Raw genomic sequence first — 18,527 nt, 5'->3', positions numbered from 1 at the left:
AGACAGAAGTTGGCAGATCGCCCAAAACGCTTGAGAACACTATTGTGTTCATGAGAGTCTTATCTTCCCATAGAGAGGTCCTAATCGTTTTCTAGGCCAAACCGTTTGGACGCTACAGACGATTTTGTGAGAAGACCGATTTTCGGGATATCTCATGGTCTGACAAACACCGCTCTAGCCTGGTCTCCTTCACCGCAGATGTGGAAGTGCGACATAGGCAAATGCGGTGGATTGAGACACATCCAATGAAAAAAAAAAAAATCAGATCTCTAGCTTAAACTGACAGCTTTTGACGTTTATTTATTTATTATTATGCTAATTAGATTTCCACAGGGGCGCTGACATCAACCTTAGGGGGTGACGGATTTTGATGGGCATTTTTTTTATTATGTTACTTAGATTAACGCAGGGGTCTGATTAAAACTTGACAGTTGTTGACCTCTTGCGGTTATTTTGAGCAATTGCAAGAAAAAAACAAATGCGCAGGAACCACCCACACACACAGACATCACAGGTGCTAAAATGTTTCCATGCTTATTTTATACATAGCCTAAAGGAAAACATGAATGTATTGTTTTTGGGTGTCCTTTGTAGGATAGATAGATCAGAGATGTCCTGTCAACACAGCAGTAGTGCATCACATCAGCACTATCCGCATGATGATTTCTGCAAGAAGCAAATCAGATGTTCAACTAAGCTCCTGACTTCAAGCCCAAAGTTCGGCAGTTGGCGATATTGAATCATTTCATTTTACCGTCCAAACGCATTGTATGCAGCCGGCAATACATTCGTATCCCTAGTGGACCTTTTTGTACCTGAAACATTCTCCATTAAGGCTGCATAGGCTTCACCTTCCTCATTAGCTTTATTTAATGGAGAGAAAGGCAGAAAAAGATTGGGAAAATATGTGTACTTTGTTAATAAAAAAACCCGCCCTGCTAAAGTGGCTAAATGTTAATCCCGGATGGCTAAATGTTAATCAGGCTGCAGCAGTCTGTTTTTTCACCCCTAACCTAATAGAGCCCCACAGTGGAGTTGTCATAATACAAATAGAACGTAGTTGTCAAGCAGGGAAATGGTTCCAATCATTTTTACACTATTCGTTTTTCCCATAGGGGATTTTAGAAACACTTAAAATAAGGGCTGTGTTTCGTGTAGGCTTACATTGGCATTATGTTTTGATAACCATGTAACCATGTATCAAAATATTCAGCTCTATTTATTCTCATATAATCGAAAAAGCTAATTAGCATCAAAGTAGACATCATGCAAGACTACAAATCCCTGCTTGCTCATGACTGATCTTTTCGACTCATTCAGTCAAAATAACAAAAGTTTTGACTAATTTCGTTCATTTGAGTAAGTAATGCCCAGAGCACGCAGGACCACCGACCAGCAAATGATGAACTAAAAACTCCAAGGAGTTATGATTCTTACAAGCCTCTCATTCACATCTCATAAATCCAGCCCAGTGGTGCAGTGGTCTAAGGGCTGCATGTCAGTGCAAGAGGTGTCACTACATTACCTGGTTCAAATCCAGGCTGTATCATCTCTGGCTATGATTGGGAGTCCCATAGAATGGTGCACAATTGGTCCAGTGTTGTCTGGGTTTGGCTGGAGTGGGCCATCATTCTAAATAAGAATTTGTTCTTAACTGACTTTCCTGGTTAAATAAAATACAACATTAGAATAAGATGGACGGTGAAATGAAACGACTCAATATCGCTGTCTGCCGGCCTTTGGGCTATTTGACTCCCAGTGCAGGAATTTATATAACTAATTGATTAAAAAACAGTCCCGTTTCCAACTAAAAATACATACATTGCTAACTCAACTAATAACAGGTGGCAGGTCTGTCAAATAAATACAAAAATACTTTCCCCAGATTGGTATTTTGATTCGGTTCAGGATTCTTTTTTTGTGGTTTAGTTCATCTCTTGCACAGCCAGCCAACCACACACAGTCAGACAGACAGCAAAGCTAAAGAGGAGCTAGCCGCAAGCAATTTATTTTACTCAACTCTCAACTATCTTGGGAGATTATATTTATACTGGATTTAATAAGGTCTAATAATAACAAAGTGCATTTTAACATCAACGTCGCACGTTTTTGTATCTTTCTTCGTATGACTACCTAACAGTTAGCTTAGCTTGCTAGCAAGCTGCAAGTGTGGTAACGTTAGTTTGAGAAGAAGCTAACTAGCGGTTTACACAGGTGCTAGCTAGCTAACCAGCTGCCAGAATGAATGTCGCAAAAAGTGGTTATCGGGTCTTCTCTGCCAATTCTACTGCAGCATGTACAGAACTAGCCAAGAAGATAACTGAGTATGTATATTTTATTGTTCTAGCTAAATGTACGTGTTATGATAGATAGCTAACCAGATAATGTTGCTAGCTAGCTCGCTAAAATGTGTATGCTGGTGTTTGCAGGTGCATGGCCACATATGAAGTCATTTGAATTTAGCCAGATGTCATTAATCTATTGGGTTTATGAGTTGGTCATTTCCTAGATGTTGACAATGACATTCAGAGGCTTAAGGGAATTGATTTAATGTGAGACAATGTTGGGTGTCTCGGCTTAGTGAAACTGGGAACTGTCTGTTAGTGACATTGAAACAGGGAGCGAGTGCCTGTGATCTAGCTGAACTCTTCCCATGTCTAGATATGCAAGGTAGTGGGCCCACTGTCTCTGAATTACAATGTGACACATTACACAATTTTACTTGGGTATCAAATGGTAGAGGTACAGCAGACTTAGTCAGAGTGGGATCAGTTTCCATGCAGGGCCTCTGTCCTGTCTGAAAAAGACATCACAGTGTCATACCTCTTGTACTGATTTGTCTGGTGTGTTTTTTCACAGACGACTAGGAGTTGAATTGGGCAAGTCGGTGGTATATCAAGAGTCCAATAGAGGTGAGTTGAAACTAATTATGTATATAACGGGAGGCTGATGAGGGGAGGACAGCTCATAATAATTTGAATAATAACATGGGAACCAGGTGTTTGATACCTTTCCATTGACTCAGTTCTAGACATTATTATGAGCCATCCTCCTCTCAGCAGCCTCCACTGCTATACAGTGCATTCGGAAAGTATTCATACCCCATCACTTTGTTACGTTACAGCCTTATTCTAAAATTGATTTACATTTTTTTTTATAAATCCTCATCAATCTACACACAATACCCCATAATGACAAAGCGAAAACAGGTTTTTAGAAATGTCTGTAACTGTATTACAATTTTGAAGCTGACCCTTTGCTATGAGACTCAAATGTTTCTAGAACTTGATTGGAGTCCACTTGTGGTAAATTCAGTTGATTAGACATGGAATGGCACACACCTGTCTATATAAGGTCCCTCAGTTGACAATGCATGTCAGAGCAAAAACCAAGCCATGAGGTCGAAGGAATTGTCCGTAGAGTTCCGAGACAGGATTGTGTTGAGGTACAGATCTGGGGAAGGGTACCAAAACATTTCTGCAGCATTGAAGGTCCCCAAGAACACAGTGGCCTCTATCATTCTTAAATGGAAGAAGTTTGGAACCACCAAGACTTTACATAGAGCTGGCCACCTGGCCAAACTGAGCAATCGGGTTGAAGGGCCTTGGTCGGGGAGGTGACCAAGAACCCGATGGTCACTCTAACAGAACTCCAGAGTTCCTCTGTGGAGATGGGAGAACCTTCCAGAAGGACAACCATCTCTGTAGCACTCCACCAGTCAGGCCTTTATGGTAGAGTGGCCAGACGGAAGCCACTCCTCAGTAAAAGGCACATGACAGCTCGCTTGGAGTTTGCCAAAAGGCATCTAAAGAGTCTCAGACCATGAGAAACAAGATTCTCTGGTCTGATGAAACCAAGATTGAACTCTTTCCCCTGAATGCCAAGCGTCATGTCTGGAGGAAACCTGGAACCACAGGGGCGAATGTTCACCTTCCAACAGGACAACGACCCATAGCACAAAGCCAGCAGGAGTGGCTTCGGGACAAGTGTCCTTGAGTGGCCCAGCCAGACATTGAGTGGCCCAGCGAGAGTCTGGACTTGAACCCGATCGAACATCTCTGGAGAGACCTGAAAGTAGCTGTGCAGCAACGTTCCCCATCCAACCTGACAGAGCTTGAGAGGATCTGCAGAGAAGAATGGGAGAAACTGCCCAAATACAGGTGTGCCAAGCTTGTAGCGTCATACCCAAGAAGACTCAGGGCTGTAATTGCTGCCAAAGGTGCTTCAACAAATTATTGAGTAAAGGGTCTGAATACTTATGTAAATGTGATATTTCTGTTTTTTATTTGTAATACATTTGCACATTTGTAAACTTTTTGGGGGGTTTTTCATTATGGGGTATTGTGTGTAGATGGGGGAGAAAAAAAATATTTAATCAATTTTAGATGAAGGTTGTAACGTAACAAATGTGGAAAAAGTGAAGGGGTCTGAATACTTTCCGAATGCACTGTATAAATCATTGGTTGAAACCAGGCGTTGGAACCAAAATTATTTCCCAATTGTTTCGTTCTGAACAGAACCATCATTTTTATTTTTCGTTCTGTTGAACTGTTCCGACAGCAAAATTAATGTGAACCGTTTCTAACCCCCAAAAACGGTTTATATCATTCATTTCTGTTCCTTTTTAAACCTCTGAAATTGATAGATTTTTTAAAAACATTTAGTTCGACATTAAATCACCACCAATTAGTGAGGATAGAATAGCTTGCTATGGAGCGGGCCAGCTATTTACATGGATTGGACAGGCAAGTGTAGGGTGCTAGATGGGACTGAAATTGAGAGCGAGAGAAGGAAGAGGAGGCTTGGCTTGACGCGCTGGGCATCTTGTTGTTTTGACATGTTTTATCTGAATTAGGCCCACGGAATTATACTCACGGAGGAGCGGCTTCCATGAATTAACTTTGAATGTCTGACCTTCAGAGAGTTGACTGTTGGACCAGAGCTAGCTAACCAGCTTGTGTGTGCAGAGAGGCACCAGAATTAAAATAAAAACATGTCTTACCTTTTTGTAGTCTGAGTGACAGAGTGAGGGCTTTGCATAGGCACTTTGTTGCATTTTTTGTGGGACAGGGAAAAAAATGCCTGGAACATAAAATAATGTTTTTAACCGGTTCCCATACTTTTAAAATAACTGTTCTGTTCCGGAACAGTATAGATCACGTTCGTTCACGATTCTGTTCCTCCAAAAAACAAACATTTGTTCTGTTCCCTGAACCAGTTCCAACTCCTAGTTGAAACCCAGTCACTCTGCCTACTCTGCTAACACAAAGAACAACTTATTTGTTTGGCCTGATGCAAATCATTTTTCTCTTTTGGAAAACATGACATGTTACAGATAAGTGTTTACAATGGCTTGATAATTATGCCTGAACTGAGTGTTATGCCCTAGTTGACATAAACAAGTCTAGGCACATTTGGGGAGCTGTAAGTGTAAAGTTAGCATTTTACCCACACTTGCTGTTGATTCAACTTTATGTGACCCATGATAGAGACCAGAGTAGACGTGAAGGAATCTGTTCGCGGCCAAACTATCTTCATCATCCAGACCATACCCAGGTGAGTAGACTGAAATATGTAATCTCCTCCACACTTCTGTGTCTAGGACACGCACACACCTATACTGTGTGTGTAATGTTGTGCGGCCCAAAGGACTATGCATATCAATCTATGTTGTAGGAGGGGTATTCACACAGTCATATCACGTGTTAGGTTGCATTACCCATATTCAAACCTGTTTGATTCACACACTATAAATCAGGCACAAGCTCATCTACCATAATATGAATAGCTACCAGTGTTATTAATAGCCATCCTCTTATCTGTCATCTGACTTGGCGTGCACAAGCTGTACTGAGCATATGTTGTTGCCCTCTGCTGGAGAGTTGCTCAGCATGAGTTTGCACTGACCACACCATAAATGTGACCATTTTGTTATTGACACTTTTCCCTTATTTTAACCAGAGATGTCAACACGGCCATCATGGAGCTGCTGGTCATGGCCTACGCCCTTAAGACCTCCTGTGCAAAGAACATCATTGGGGTCATTCCCTATTTCCCCTACAGCAAGCAGTGCAAGATGAGAAAAAGGGGTTCCATAGTGTGCAAGCTGCTGGCTTCCATGCTAGCCAAAGCAGGTAATTACAGCCTGTATGCAAGTGTTAACAGTTTTCTGTTTAGATTGCCCTTGACCATCTGTGTTAAAGGAAAATGTATACATTTTTCAACTTCATATTTGTAATCTTCAGCCCCACCCCAACATCAACATATGTGAAAATGGCACGTTGTTTTGTTTTGTGGGGAAAAAATATAGAGGAAGATAAATGTTTCCAATGACGTCAGCGGTGTGCATCACGTGATTTTAACCAATAATGAGTAGGCATTGACTTCTAATTGTCTACTAATTGGTTGATGATGTCATTGGAAGCACTTATCCACCTATCTTTTTTACTACAAAACAGAAACGTGCCATTTTCACGTGTTGATGTTGGGGTTGTGCTGGAGAAGAATTTGAAGTGGAAAATGTTTAACATTTTTTAAACTTGCCACTGTGGCTGATTTCTCATTCTGCACCCTCTCTTAAAAGCAGTCTGTTATTTCTTCAGTCTATTTTCTCATCCTCTCTCTTTCTCCTTCCAGGTTTAACTCACATCATCACCATGGACTTACATCAGAAGGAGATCCAGGGCTTCTTCAGTTTTCCAGTGGACAACCTGCGTGCCTCCCCCTTTCTGCTTCAGTACATCCAGGAGGAGGTAACCATCTCACTGTAGCTCATGTGCCATTCCAGGTAGTAAAGTTGTAAGATAGTAAACTACACACAGCAGCCTATTCGATGTAAAATGTGGGCTTCTCTCACTTCCCTTCAGGTCCCAGATTACAGAAACGCCATTATTGTTGCAAAGTCACCGTCTGCTGCTAAGAGGTAACATACTATTTAGTTACAGAGGCCTGGAGTGTGATCATCTAATGTAAATAATGTAAAAGCGTGTCTGCATTTCTCCAGTGTTTTCTTGCTGTCTTTCAGAGCTCAGTCCTATGCAGAGCGACTGCGTTTGGGCCTGGCAGTGATGCATGGCGAGGCTCAGTGTTCAGAGTCTGACATGGCGGACGGACGACACTCTCCCCCCTGTGTCCGTAACACCTCAGGACACCCTGGGCTGGAGCTGCCTTGTAAGACCTCTCTAGAAGCCCTATATAGCTTATAGCTTGGTAACTAGCCAGGTGTAGTTGTAGTCAGTCTGCCATCAGATCAAATTGAAACCGTATCTTTGTCTGTAGCTTCCCCAATTCTTTAGTGTTGGTCAGGCTGTGTCTGTAAGATCTAGATGGATGCATAGATTCCTGTACTCGTCAATGGTTGCATCCAAAAATATGTTTAGTGTAGTGTGAAATGTTCAAGTCTCTGAATTATTTGAATCATTATTTCAAACCCCCAAAATATCCATGGCAAAATCCTCATCATATGGATTTAATGTCCGCACCCACAGCTTCATAAGTGATGATTCTGCTATAACCATTTTAACACCTGACATTATTTTTAAAGGATCTTGAATTGTGTAGCCTATTTACTGCACGTTCTAATTCCACAGATACACTGCCTCTACTAATGTTGCGACCTTAGCCTCCCTAAAATGTAAAGGCATTCATACCAAATCGTTTTAGAATGGTTTGCATGTTTAAAAATGACATTTTGAATAAGAGAACATACATTTTCTTTTTCATTTTGAGAGAATGGCACTAACTTAATATTGGATATGTCTCATTTTCTCAGTACATTTGTGGTAAGGCTGTTAAAACAGTTGGGTCTGACAAAACAGGGTCAGACTTTCTGTCTGGGCTTTGTGTCATTGGCAAATGACTCCAGAGTATTTATTATGCCCAACTGGCTATGTCCCCCTTCAGCTTTAGTGTTTTTAATAATATTTGTATTATTTACTTAATTTATTATCCTTGACTTTAAAAATCCTCTTATTGTAAGCCTTGGTCAGTTGCAAACTGTCCTACACATTTCTTGAATGAATAAGCTTAGAGGAATGGTTTTGGATTCTTCACGGGTTAGCTTTTAAGATTTTGCTTCCTGTAAGAGGATTTTCCCAGTCCTGGCTTCATGTCTTCGTAGTCTGTTATGTCGAGTCTCTGTGGATGTGTGTTAACGTGGTGTTTATTTGTTGATAATAGCTGGCAGCAAACAACAAGCTCCGTTCCCAGGCATAGAGCTCCCAAGTACGACCGTAAACTTAATTCCCTTTTGACCACCAAATGGTTCCTCTCCAAATGGTTCCTAAATGCGTGCATGTAGTGATCAAGGGTTTTCGAATCATCTTGCCAACAAACAGTCTTAAGTGCATGGTCCTCAGTTGTGATTGAGGAAAGCATAACAAAGACAATCAATGGACCAATTACAAATGATATGGATCAGTTAGTTGATGTGGTCTAGTGCTACAGATCCATAGTGGATGTACTGACGCCTATGTACCCTCACTGCATACTGTAGATGAGATCCTCATCAGGAATGGATCAATGTCTTCCTTGATCCCCAGTCAGGTCTCCAGCAGTGTGTCAGAGGCAGAGACTTCAGACTGTTCTGCAAGATGGCCTGAAAGCCCTCTGTTAGTTGCTTTGTGAGACTCTCTTCAATCATCTGACAAATGGAACCATTTCTCCCAGATACATGTTTTTATTTTTATCCGGACTCATCTTGCCAATCAACACGTCATGCTTCCCTATTGAAGCCTCGCCCGAAGGAGTCTGATTAACACCTGGCCTTCAGAAATGCATGTTTTGAATACTAATTAAGCATGCCTTTGTTATGTAGGCCTAATACATCATGATAGGAAGAGGAAACAGGATAATCCTTTTTTTCAGAATCTAAAGCAAAGATCCAGATTTTTGGGTGGGTGGCAACATGTTGTTCTTGTGTGTGCTGCTGAACACACAGTACAGAACACCACAGTAGGTCAGGTCAGGGTTATGTTGTGTTCACCCTCTTCCCTGCTGCCCATACAAGCCAGTGGGCTGCTGAACACACAGTACAGAACACCACAGTAGGTCAGGTCAGGGTTATGTTGTGTTCACCCTCTTCCCTGCTGCCCATACAAGCCAGTGGGCTGCTGAACACACAGTACAGAACACCACAGTAGGTCAGGTCAGGGTTATGTTGTGTTCACCCTCTTCCCTGCTGCCCATACAAACCAGTGGGCTGCTGAACACACAGTACAGAACACCACAGTAGGTCAGGTCAGGGTTATGTTGTGTTCACCCTCTTCCCTGCTGCCCATACAAACCAAAGAGCTGCTGTGTCACACACCTTGGGCCTTCCCACATTTAAATAACCATAAATCCTAAACGTGGACCCTACATGTCAATAACAACACATCTACTGGTTTGGGTGTGAATATGCAAATCTGATTATAACATCAAACCATGACTATCACATATTAGTTGTATTATAGCATATGTATTCCTTAGCACAGCAATGCTGGCTTCTAGCATCATTGAGAGGATTGCTGAGATCTTCAGGCTTTTCAACTCTTGCCTCACATATATCCAAGACAAGTTTATCTCTAACATATGTGTAGGCCTAACTATAGTTTTTACTAGATCATTTTGATTAATTTCTATATTCTACCTGAAAACATTCCAGGTAGTATCTCTTTAGACTACAGAAGGTTTTAAGACCTAGTGGTGATGTTGATGCATTTTGAAAAGCTGAAATGTTCCAGTGCTTATTATTGCTTGTGTGTGGTCCCCTGTAAGGAAGGCATGTGTTCCAGGAAGGAATGTGTTCCTGGCATGAACCTGTGTTCCCTGCTCATCTCTAGCTTCCACTCCCACAATCAGCTTCCCCACTCTGGCTGGCTGATTGTCCATCCGCTGATTGTGTGCTTCCCCATTGACTGACAACAGTGGTGTTCAATAAGACAAACCTGGAACATTAGTAAGCGTGTGATTACCTCATCAGTGCTTGTCTGCCTCTATCGTTTTTGATGGATTAATGACAAGATTAGGTTGTGCATATTGCTACATGCAAACTGTTGCCAAATGTCTGCACTGAGCTCTGAGCAGACAGTGTGTTGTGGAGGCAATTTAATATCAGCGTCTGATTGGGTATGCTGGGTAAAAAGCCTGTCATTTTGATTATCCTTTTGCTGGAATGAGTTTGGCATTCCATTTAAATCTATAAGGGTATAATTGGGACAATTGACAGAATTTATCTAATTTCCCAGTTACATCTTATTTTGAAAAGAGAATGTTAATCAGTTACCCAGAAGGGGGGGAATTGCATGGAACATCAACTATTAATTGCAGAATACATAATCATAACAGTGATTGAAATTGGACTTTGTAATTGTGGAAATACTTTTTAACCCATTTTACCCAATCTACTCTGAGATGTATCCTCGTTAGTTTTACAGTTTATGCCTATGGATACTGTATGTGATGACTAGCAGTGACCAGTTCGTTCTTCCTTTTCAGTAATGATGGCCAAGGAGAAGCCCCCGATCACTGTTGTAGGAGATGTGGGAGGAAGAATCGCAATCATTGTTGTAAGAAATGTGCCCCTTTGTTTGGGCCATTTGTGATTTTGTCCTAGAAGGCCTGTGCTAAAATGACCCACTTGAAATTAATTTGCAACATTTTGCCACATTGTAATTAATAACAGAATATGACAGCCTTAGATTATGCATGAAGGAACTACAGGCCTACATCATTACCAATCCCGTGGTTGCCGTTCTTTCCCAGGATGACATCATAGACGACGTGGAGGACTTTGTGGCGGCAGCTGAGATTCTGAAGGAGAGAGGAGCTTATAAGATCTACATCATGGCTACACATGGGCTGCTGTCTGCCGATGCCCCCCGTCTTATTGAGGAGTCCGCCATCGACGAGGTGAGATACAGATGTAGGATCTTAATTTCAGACAGTCTGCTACAGCAGGAAAATAATCCTGCAGCAACAGGAAATGTGGATTGTAATTAATAGACGTTTTTGTAGGGGTTGATACATTTTTCATGAGGGAAAATCAAGTGGAAATGACAAACTTCAGAAGCCTTTTTAAACTTCAAATACACTACAAGTTTTAGATTTCCTGCATTACATTTCCTGCAACAGGGTGATCAAATTAAGATCCTACATCTGTAACAGCAGCCCTGTGTTCTGAATTTATCACTACATCTTGAATGGGGAAGTGCTCAGTTCCTCATCGTAAAAGCTTTTCAATCACTTTACAACGGAAAGGCAGTGGCAACACTTTCTATGTACCACCTGTGTGCAAGGTATTGCAACTTGATTCCTAGGATGTTTCGTCGCCTGTATAAAGGCTGTTATAAGATACGGTAGTCAGGCACAGTTCAGTCTGGGAATGAGACAAAATAGACCACGCCGACGAACGGTTGAAACCAGCGGGTGGCCCGGCTATCCTATCACCTTTGACCACAGTACATTGTCCATCATTCTCTATTTATTTCCAAGCGATTCTACATGTAATATCAACACTGTTCGTGGACACCCAGCAGGTGATCTAATGCACCAGGCCGACCTTCATTATGGTTTTTCGTCCTCTGATCCCTGTCTGTCTGCCCCCAAGGTGGTGGTGACTAACACCGTCCCTCACGAGGTACAGAAGCTCCAGTGTCCCAAGATAAAGACAGTGGACGTCAGTATGATCCTTGCCGAGGCCATCCGACGCATCCACAACGGGGAGTCCATGGCCTACCTGTTCCGCAACATCACAGTGGACGACTAGGCCAGAGACATAGGGTTGAGTCTGTGCTGGATGTGAGGTGTTCGGAGAAAGGCTGGTGGTATACACGCTATGGTCCCCTCCTCTCTCCATAGTGCTAGAAGTACATACTGTCCCTGTAGTCTGCACCTTCACACACAGCCTAGTTCAGATGACTAGGACGAGGGGGAGTACCGTCATCATATCCCCTCTTACAAACCAATAAAATGCATTTTCATCAGCTTTAGTGCCCGAAACATAACATGGAGTTGCTCAATAAAAGTGATAAAAGAAACAAAAGTAAAGAAATACTAAAAGGTTGATTTAACGTGCATATTTGTTGTCAGGTCATCTGTTTTTTTTGCCTTACTATGCTAAGGTCTGCCAAACCAGCAATGCATGAATTACTGTACCTCACCTCCATGGTAGTTTTGATGTCTTTTTTAATTCCTCCATGCTTCAAGATATGAAGGGATTTGTTATTTTGTTGGTTCACTGTTCACTATTTTGCCCACCTGAATAAAAGGTGTAGGGTGAGTGTTACGATGAAAACTATTATTTTGGGTCAAAAAACTCCAGGTCACTCTTGAACGTCTGAAGCTAGATAGAAAGTATGTAGATATTATAATGGACCGATATTTTTTTCAAACAACTGCGCTTTTTCTGGCCCACAAATTGCTTTTGAAAGAAATCTGTGCCGCCTTCTGATAAATGTTGAAATCCCAATGTGGCCCTCGAGCCAAAATGATTGCTCACCCCTGGTCTAGCCACTGTCAACATATCTAATGATGTCTTTTTCTTCAGTTCTCCGTTATGAAGGAGGGTGACTGTATTTCACTCTGTTTAAGTATCTTCCCAATAACATCACTTATTGCTTGAATCATTTCCTCCCACACCCCTGGCCCTCCAGGTCTACCGAGCACTGTGACTGCTTTGCATTTGGATGCAGGTGTGTTAATGCAAAACCTACTGAGAACAAAGCTAAAGGAACCCTAGTACAGCAGCTCCCCACCAGTTCTGTGTTCTGTGTGACACCTAAGCCTTGTGAATTCAGGCTGACTCACCAAATACATCTAGTAAGACCACATGTATTGTCTACCACCACACATTAGGCCACAGATTAGGAACTTTTGACCCACCATGTTTGAATCCCAAACACTGTCCTAGTCATTGTTACTGTATTGGTCCAGTCAGTCAACTATTCTCTGTGTAACTGTAACAAATGTCATGATTGCCACAGATTGTTGGGCAAACTGTATAACATCAGCTGGATATCTGAATGGATATAACCTTTTATATTAAAGGGGGATATGACATCCTGACTCTGAAGTAGACTTTCCTATAAAGTCTTGTTGCTTCTCATTGGCATTCAGAAAGACTGACAATATATGCATTATGTGTCCATGCTGAGGTCATGGTTTTGAATATAGAAATTGTAATCGTGACACTTTACCGTATAATGTATGGAATTGTGGTATCAACTTGCTGATCAGGAGGACTGAGATCTGTCATGATGAAAAGATGTGGACTAATAGTCAAACTGATGTTCAAGGGAAGTCGTGTCTGAACACTCTGTTGGAGCTTTAAGCTCAGGGAGATATGCTTCTGAGGCAAATGCATAATGTATGTGAAGAAAAAACGCTCTTAATGCTTGTGCCTATGTCTCTGGTACAGCAAAGTCTGCAAATGTAAATGTGTTGCATTCCGTTCGGCAGAACTTTCTCTTTACCATTCTTTGTTACATTTGTTGTTGACATTCGTTCCTTTGTTATCCTGTAGGATGTGCTAATTGTAAACCGCTAACTATACCTGTGTGTGGTACAGACATGAGGAAAGGTCCTTGGAGAGAAATAACTGTTGCTATGCCAACTCATATCCATGTCTTCCGATAGCACATTGATTTGTTACTTCACCCTCGTTGTCTGATCTTGATGTAGCCTATTTGTGAGTTTATGATTTAATCGAATAATTGGTTTCTGCATCCAATTTTTTGTAAGTTAAAATAAACCTTTGGCTTCATTTGTTTTTGCCAGACTTTTTATTGGTGAACAAAATTGTTATGTGTTTAATAATGTAACCAGTTACATTTTATTCTGGAGAATTCTAGTATCTCTAGTCTTAACAATCAATTTACTCTTCTGTTAAAATGAACGCTTCACATTATTCAGGTCAACCTTCATCAACCCTCATCAAATCCCAGAACTATTGATTTGTAGTTACACAATTATTTGACCATCGTACAATCCCAATATTGTCAGTTGTTATACTTGATCAGGGGAAAATACCATTGAGTTTTATCAACGCTTTGATCAGAGAACATTACTTCTGGTTTGTGTTGTTGTAGTATAGCTACCGAATGCAGCGAGTGTACAGTATAATGAGACAACTTCTTCAGATGAAGTCAGGGACCCTTTACTTGTTCCAAACTTCTCAGGTTTCTACTCATCACTGAGGAGCTTTGACCAAGTCAAGGGGCAAAGACAGACTAGAAAACTCTTATCCCATGCAGTGGAGACATTGGTAAGGATGCACATGCTAAAATACTTCACCCCCACTCCTAAGAACTGTAAAAAGGTATGATAAAGACATGATAGACTAGTAATAGAATCTCTTTTAACTAGAAGTGCTGACTTCTGATGTTGGCCCTATGAAGTCTTGGATCACAGAAAATAATTTGCATGCATAATATTTAGGAGTTGTAAGTTAGCCCATCGCCTATAACTTAAATTGTACATTCTTTAAGTTTTGATAGATGGTAAACGGAAGCCCTTCCAACCCCGGAGAGAGTGGTACGCACCTGAGTGTGGGTCTCTGTCGGTGCGCGGTGGTGAGTGTGAACCAGCTGGTGTATTGACAGCTGTGTGTTTAAACAGGACTCAAAGAGGAACTAGAGTGTCACAGATCATAGGTCACTTCCTCGTCTGGGCAGAGGGAAACAATTCACCATGTCTCTGTGTGTGGCTGGAAAGGGGAAACATATTTCTGTGTGCATGTGTGCACAGTACTATATATTAGAATTATCACTAGAGCACAGTTGTTACAGTCTTAACTTTCATTAAGTACACTTATACTGGATTCTGATTGTTACGATGGAAACATTATCTGCAGGTAATTGTTGATATAGATAGCTACAGGAAGTCATATGCTAAATCTGAAATGTCCATGCAACCATATTATATAACTGAAATGATTTGTGGCAGTGTCAGGTTAATGATGCGCTGATCAGGAAAGTAGATCCTTATGTGAGAATTTCACACTCTTTTCATATGGAACCTAGACATGATTCCCTGCAGAATGTTTTCTGTTACTAGCCATGTCAATGATCTGGGCATTGGAGGAACAAATTGACATCCTGCTGAGCAACACAAACAATGGTCTTTTGTCTGGCACAGTGAGAGGTTCCATAGTATTTTATTTCTGCTCTGGCCAGGTTTTGTATTTACTAACAGGTTTCCCCATAGATTTCAAGGTGCATTGTGTGACAGACAAGCAATGTCAAAAACATATAGGCCTACCACTAGAGGGTAATGTGAGACAACTTACTGTAACTGGTGACAGTTTAACATTTTTTATTTAACATTTTATTTAGCTAGGCAGGTCAGTTAAGGACACATTCTTATTTACAATGATGGCCTACCAAAAGGCCTCCTGCGGGGACAGGGGCTGGGATAAAAAAATATAATATCGGACCAAACACACATCACGACAAGAGACACCACAACACTACATAAAGAGAGACCTAAGACAACATAGCAAGGCAGTGACACATGACAACACAGCATGGTAGAAACATGACGACAACAACATGGTAGCAACACAACATGGCAGCAGCACAAAACATGGTACAAACATTATTGGGCACAGACAACAGCACAAAGGGCAAGAAGGTAGAGACAACAATACATCATGCAAAGCAGCCACAACTGTCATTAAGAGTGTCCATGATTGAGTCTTTGAATGAAGAGATTGAGATAAAACTGTCCAGTTTGAGTCACTAGCTGCAGCTACCTGAAAAGAGGAGCGACCCAGGGATGTGTGTGCTTTGGGAACCTTTAACAGAATGCGACTGGCAGAACAGGTGTTGTATGTGGAGGATGAGGGCTGCAGTAGATATCTCAGATAGGGGGGACTGAGGTCTAAGAGGGTTTTATAAATAAGCTTCAACCAGTGGGTCTTGCAACAGGTATACAGAGATGACCAGTTTAGAGAGGAGTATAGCGTGCGGTGATGTGTCCTTTAAGGAGCATTGGTGGCAAATCTGATAGTCGAATGGTAAAGAACATCTAGCCGCTCGATTTCACCTTTACCTGCCTATCTACAAATTACGTCTCCGTAATCTAGCAAGGGTAGGATGGTGAAGATGCTTGAAGAGGTAGGATACTTGTTGAAGGTTTTGGGAGGAAGTGATTTTTGAGGAAGTGGATTTGTGATGCTGGTATGATGTTTTGGAATGATTCTACACCCCTGGAAATGAAGCTGATTTTATTATCAGCATAACCACATTTGTGTCTTGTTGATTATATGCTTGTTTGTGTTCTTTTTATTTATTCTAGAGCTTGGCCACGTCTCTGCTGCAATCATACTGGAAATTGACAGATTTTTTTGGAGGCATTCCTTTGTAAGTTGTTCTAAATATCATCTCTGGCTAGTCTGTTATACAGTCTCTGGCTTGTTGAGTTTTGACTTGAGTAAAGAGATTTGATGTTTGCATGATAAATGAGTCCTTGTCACACATCATACCAGATGTGTTATTACTTGGCCATTAGTTTATTGCACTTTCTTTCCCAATAAGCACCTGTCGAAATGAGTCCACCGAAAATGACCATGACTAATACTTTGATATATAATCAGATTTTATTTATCATGAATAGACAATATATATACAACAAGTAATAAAACCATAACGTATTTGTTATACTGTTTTGGTGAATAAACATTATTTAATCATCAACATGTACTTCAAATTTTCATAGAAAAACAATACACTCTATATCATTTATATTTGAACACATTTTGTACGTTTTTTTAATAAATAATGATATCTGTGCAAAATAACTCCAAGTGCATATGAATATTTCCAAACAACAAATTGGTATTATAGAATGAGGAATGCAACCAGAGTTGATTCAGAACATACTATGCTTTGTTGCCATGACCAGCAAAATAAAGAGTTGTCACAAAGAAACTTCACTTGATGAATAAAAAAGCTCTCATGACACAATGTCCAAATTCAGCTTTTGCCCAATTAGCCACAACTGTCTATCTTCACAGTTATTGCAATTGAACACCGTCGACACGTACAAAAGGCAAACACAACAGTAACATAGTAGGACATAGATTGAAAACTTGACAAAGTAAGCTCATTGACACTTTTGCACTGTCACAGTATATTTTTAACAATGACACCGCCACATTCAGGACATTCAGTGTTCTTGCACTTCTTTCATTTAGTTTCAGCTTTATCAATGTCCCGCACCTGTGTGATGTCATTAGTTCTGGTTCCCCTTTAACAGTCAGTGTTCCTTTCCTCTACTTCAGTGGAAATGCTGTGGTGGAGATACTTAGGATGGTTAGATGAGGAGGCTTATAAGGAATTGAAGCCGTCAGACTCCAACTCAGCAGCACGGTCTATAGCAGCAGCAGTAGTAGCACATTCAACACCACTGTGTTTGTCTGTAACACTGACCCAGCTTCGGGTCCCCATCCTCAGCCTCTCTGGCCCCTGTCTGTCTTGTCTATCTGTCAGACCTCTCCAGCCCCTCTGCCTTAGGAAATGAGGCAGCTGTTGGTCTTGTTCATGGGGGGCCGTTTGTTGCCGTCTTTGGGGAAGGTCTCCCTGCGTCGTCTCAGTGCGGGGCTCAGCCGGCTGGGCAGGTTGGCTTGTTGCAGCAGCTCCCTGAACACCTCCAGCACGTTGTTGTTCTCCTTGGCAGACGTCTCCAAGAAGCTGTTGTTCCAGTCCAGCTCCACAGTGGACAGCACGTCTTCGCTGGACACCGTCCGCTCGCCATGCCGGTCCGTCTTGTTGCCGACCACCACGATGGGTGTGAACTTGTCTTCTTTGACCGCCAGGATCTCGTCTCGCAGGCTCTTGACAGCCTCCAGGGACTCAGGGTCATTGATGGCGTACACAAGGGCGAACGCGTCGCTGTTCTGAATGCAGAGCTTCCTCATGGCCGGGAAGGAGTAGCTGCCGCTGGTGTCCATGATGTGGATGGTGACCTTGGCCCCTCCGATGTCGAACTCCTTGCTGTGCAGTTCCTCCACGGTGCGCTGGTGCTTGGGTTCGAATGTGTCCTGGAGGAAGCGGCTGATCAGGGCCGTCTTCCCCACGCCGGCCGCCCCCAGGAACACCAGACGCACCTCAGTCTTCTCCTTCACTTCTAGAGACATGATGACTTCCTCTGACACACTTCCTCTAACACTAGCTCTCTCTCTTCCAATTCTGCTATTTTTACAAAATAACTCTCCTTGAACCTTTAGAGATGATGGAGAAGTTGGACTCTGCTGCAGAAGCTGCTGGAGTTATTCAGTGAACAGGGACAGTGTGGTAGGTTGTTGTAGTAAATCACTGAGAGTAGCTGGCAGTTGCATCTGTGTATGTCTGGCTGCCTGTGCAAGCTATTTATGGTCTTTCTCAATCAGAGATTCCACGCCCCCTCCTGCTCTCATCCAATCAGGAGAGTGGAGTGTCTCTTTGAGTGAATTCAAAGCAGCCAATCAGAAAGACTCATGCAAATGACAGAATCAGATTGCGAAGGAGGGAGGTGATGGATAGGAGTGAGCCCAAACCAGCGGGTGTATG

General features: G+C 41.9%; 2 protein-coding genes across 3 annotated transcripts; one reads left to right on the top strand and one right to left on the bottom strand.

The window, feature by feature from the left end:
- The first annotated feature begins 1,925 nt into the window (after nt 1–1,925).
- On the top strand, nt 1,926–13,741 carry LOC106606986 (phosphoribosyl pyrophosphate synthase-associated protein 1). Of its 2 annotated transcripts, XM_014203519.2 has the most exons (11): nt 1,926–2,324; nt 2,860–2,912; nt 5,490–5,556; nt 5,962–6,134; nt 6,637–6,752; nt 6,867–6,922; nt 7,025–7,170; nt 8,179–8,223; nt 10,477–10,547; nt 10,744–10,890; nt 11,588–13,741. In XM_014203519.2, exons 1-11 carry the CDS (start codon nt 2,242–2,244, stop codon nt 11,744–11,746), a joined length of 1,116 nt encoding a protein of 371 aa, XP_014058994.1. In that variant the 5' UTR covers nt 1,926–2,241; the 3' UTR covers nt 11,747–13,741. The 2 variants fall into 2 exon arrangements, with proteins under 2 accessions (XP_014058994.1, XP_014058995.1); XM_014203520.2 differs by lacking the exon at nt 8,179–8,223.
- A 2,816-nt stretch (nt 13,742–16,557) lies between these two features.
- On the bottom strand, nt 16,558–18,308 carry LOC106606999 (ras-related protein Rap-2a). Its single transcript, XM_014203529.2, has one exon. It carries the CDS (start codon nt 18,113–18,115, stop codon nt 17,489–17,491), a length of 627 nt encoding a protein of 208 aa, XP_014059004.1. The 5' UTR covers nt 18,116–18,308; the 3' UTR covers nt 16,558–17,488.
- Between the last annotated feature and the right edge of the window lie 219 nt (nt 18,309–18,527).

Source organism: Salmo salar, chromosome ssa06 (genome assembly GCF_905237065.1).
Source record: "Salmo salar chromosome ssa06, Ssal_v3.1, whole genome shotgun sequence".
Taxonomy (NCBI): domain Eukaryota; kingdom Metazoa; phylum Chordata; class Actinopteri; order Salmoniformes; family Salmonidae; genus Salmo; species Salmo salar.
Note: the sequence above shows the minus strand (reverse complement) of the source record. Positions and strands in the feature narration are given on the sequence as shown.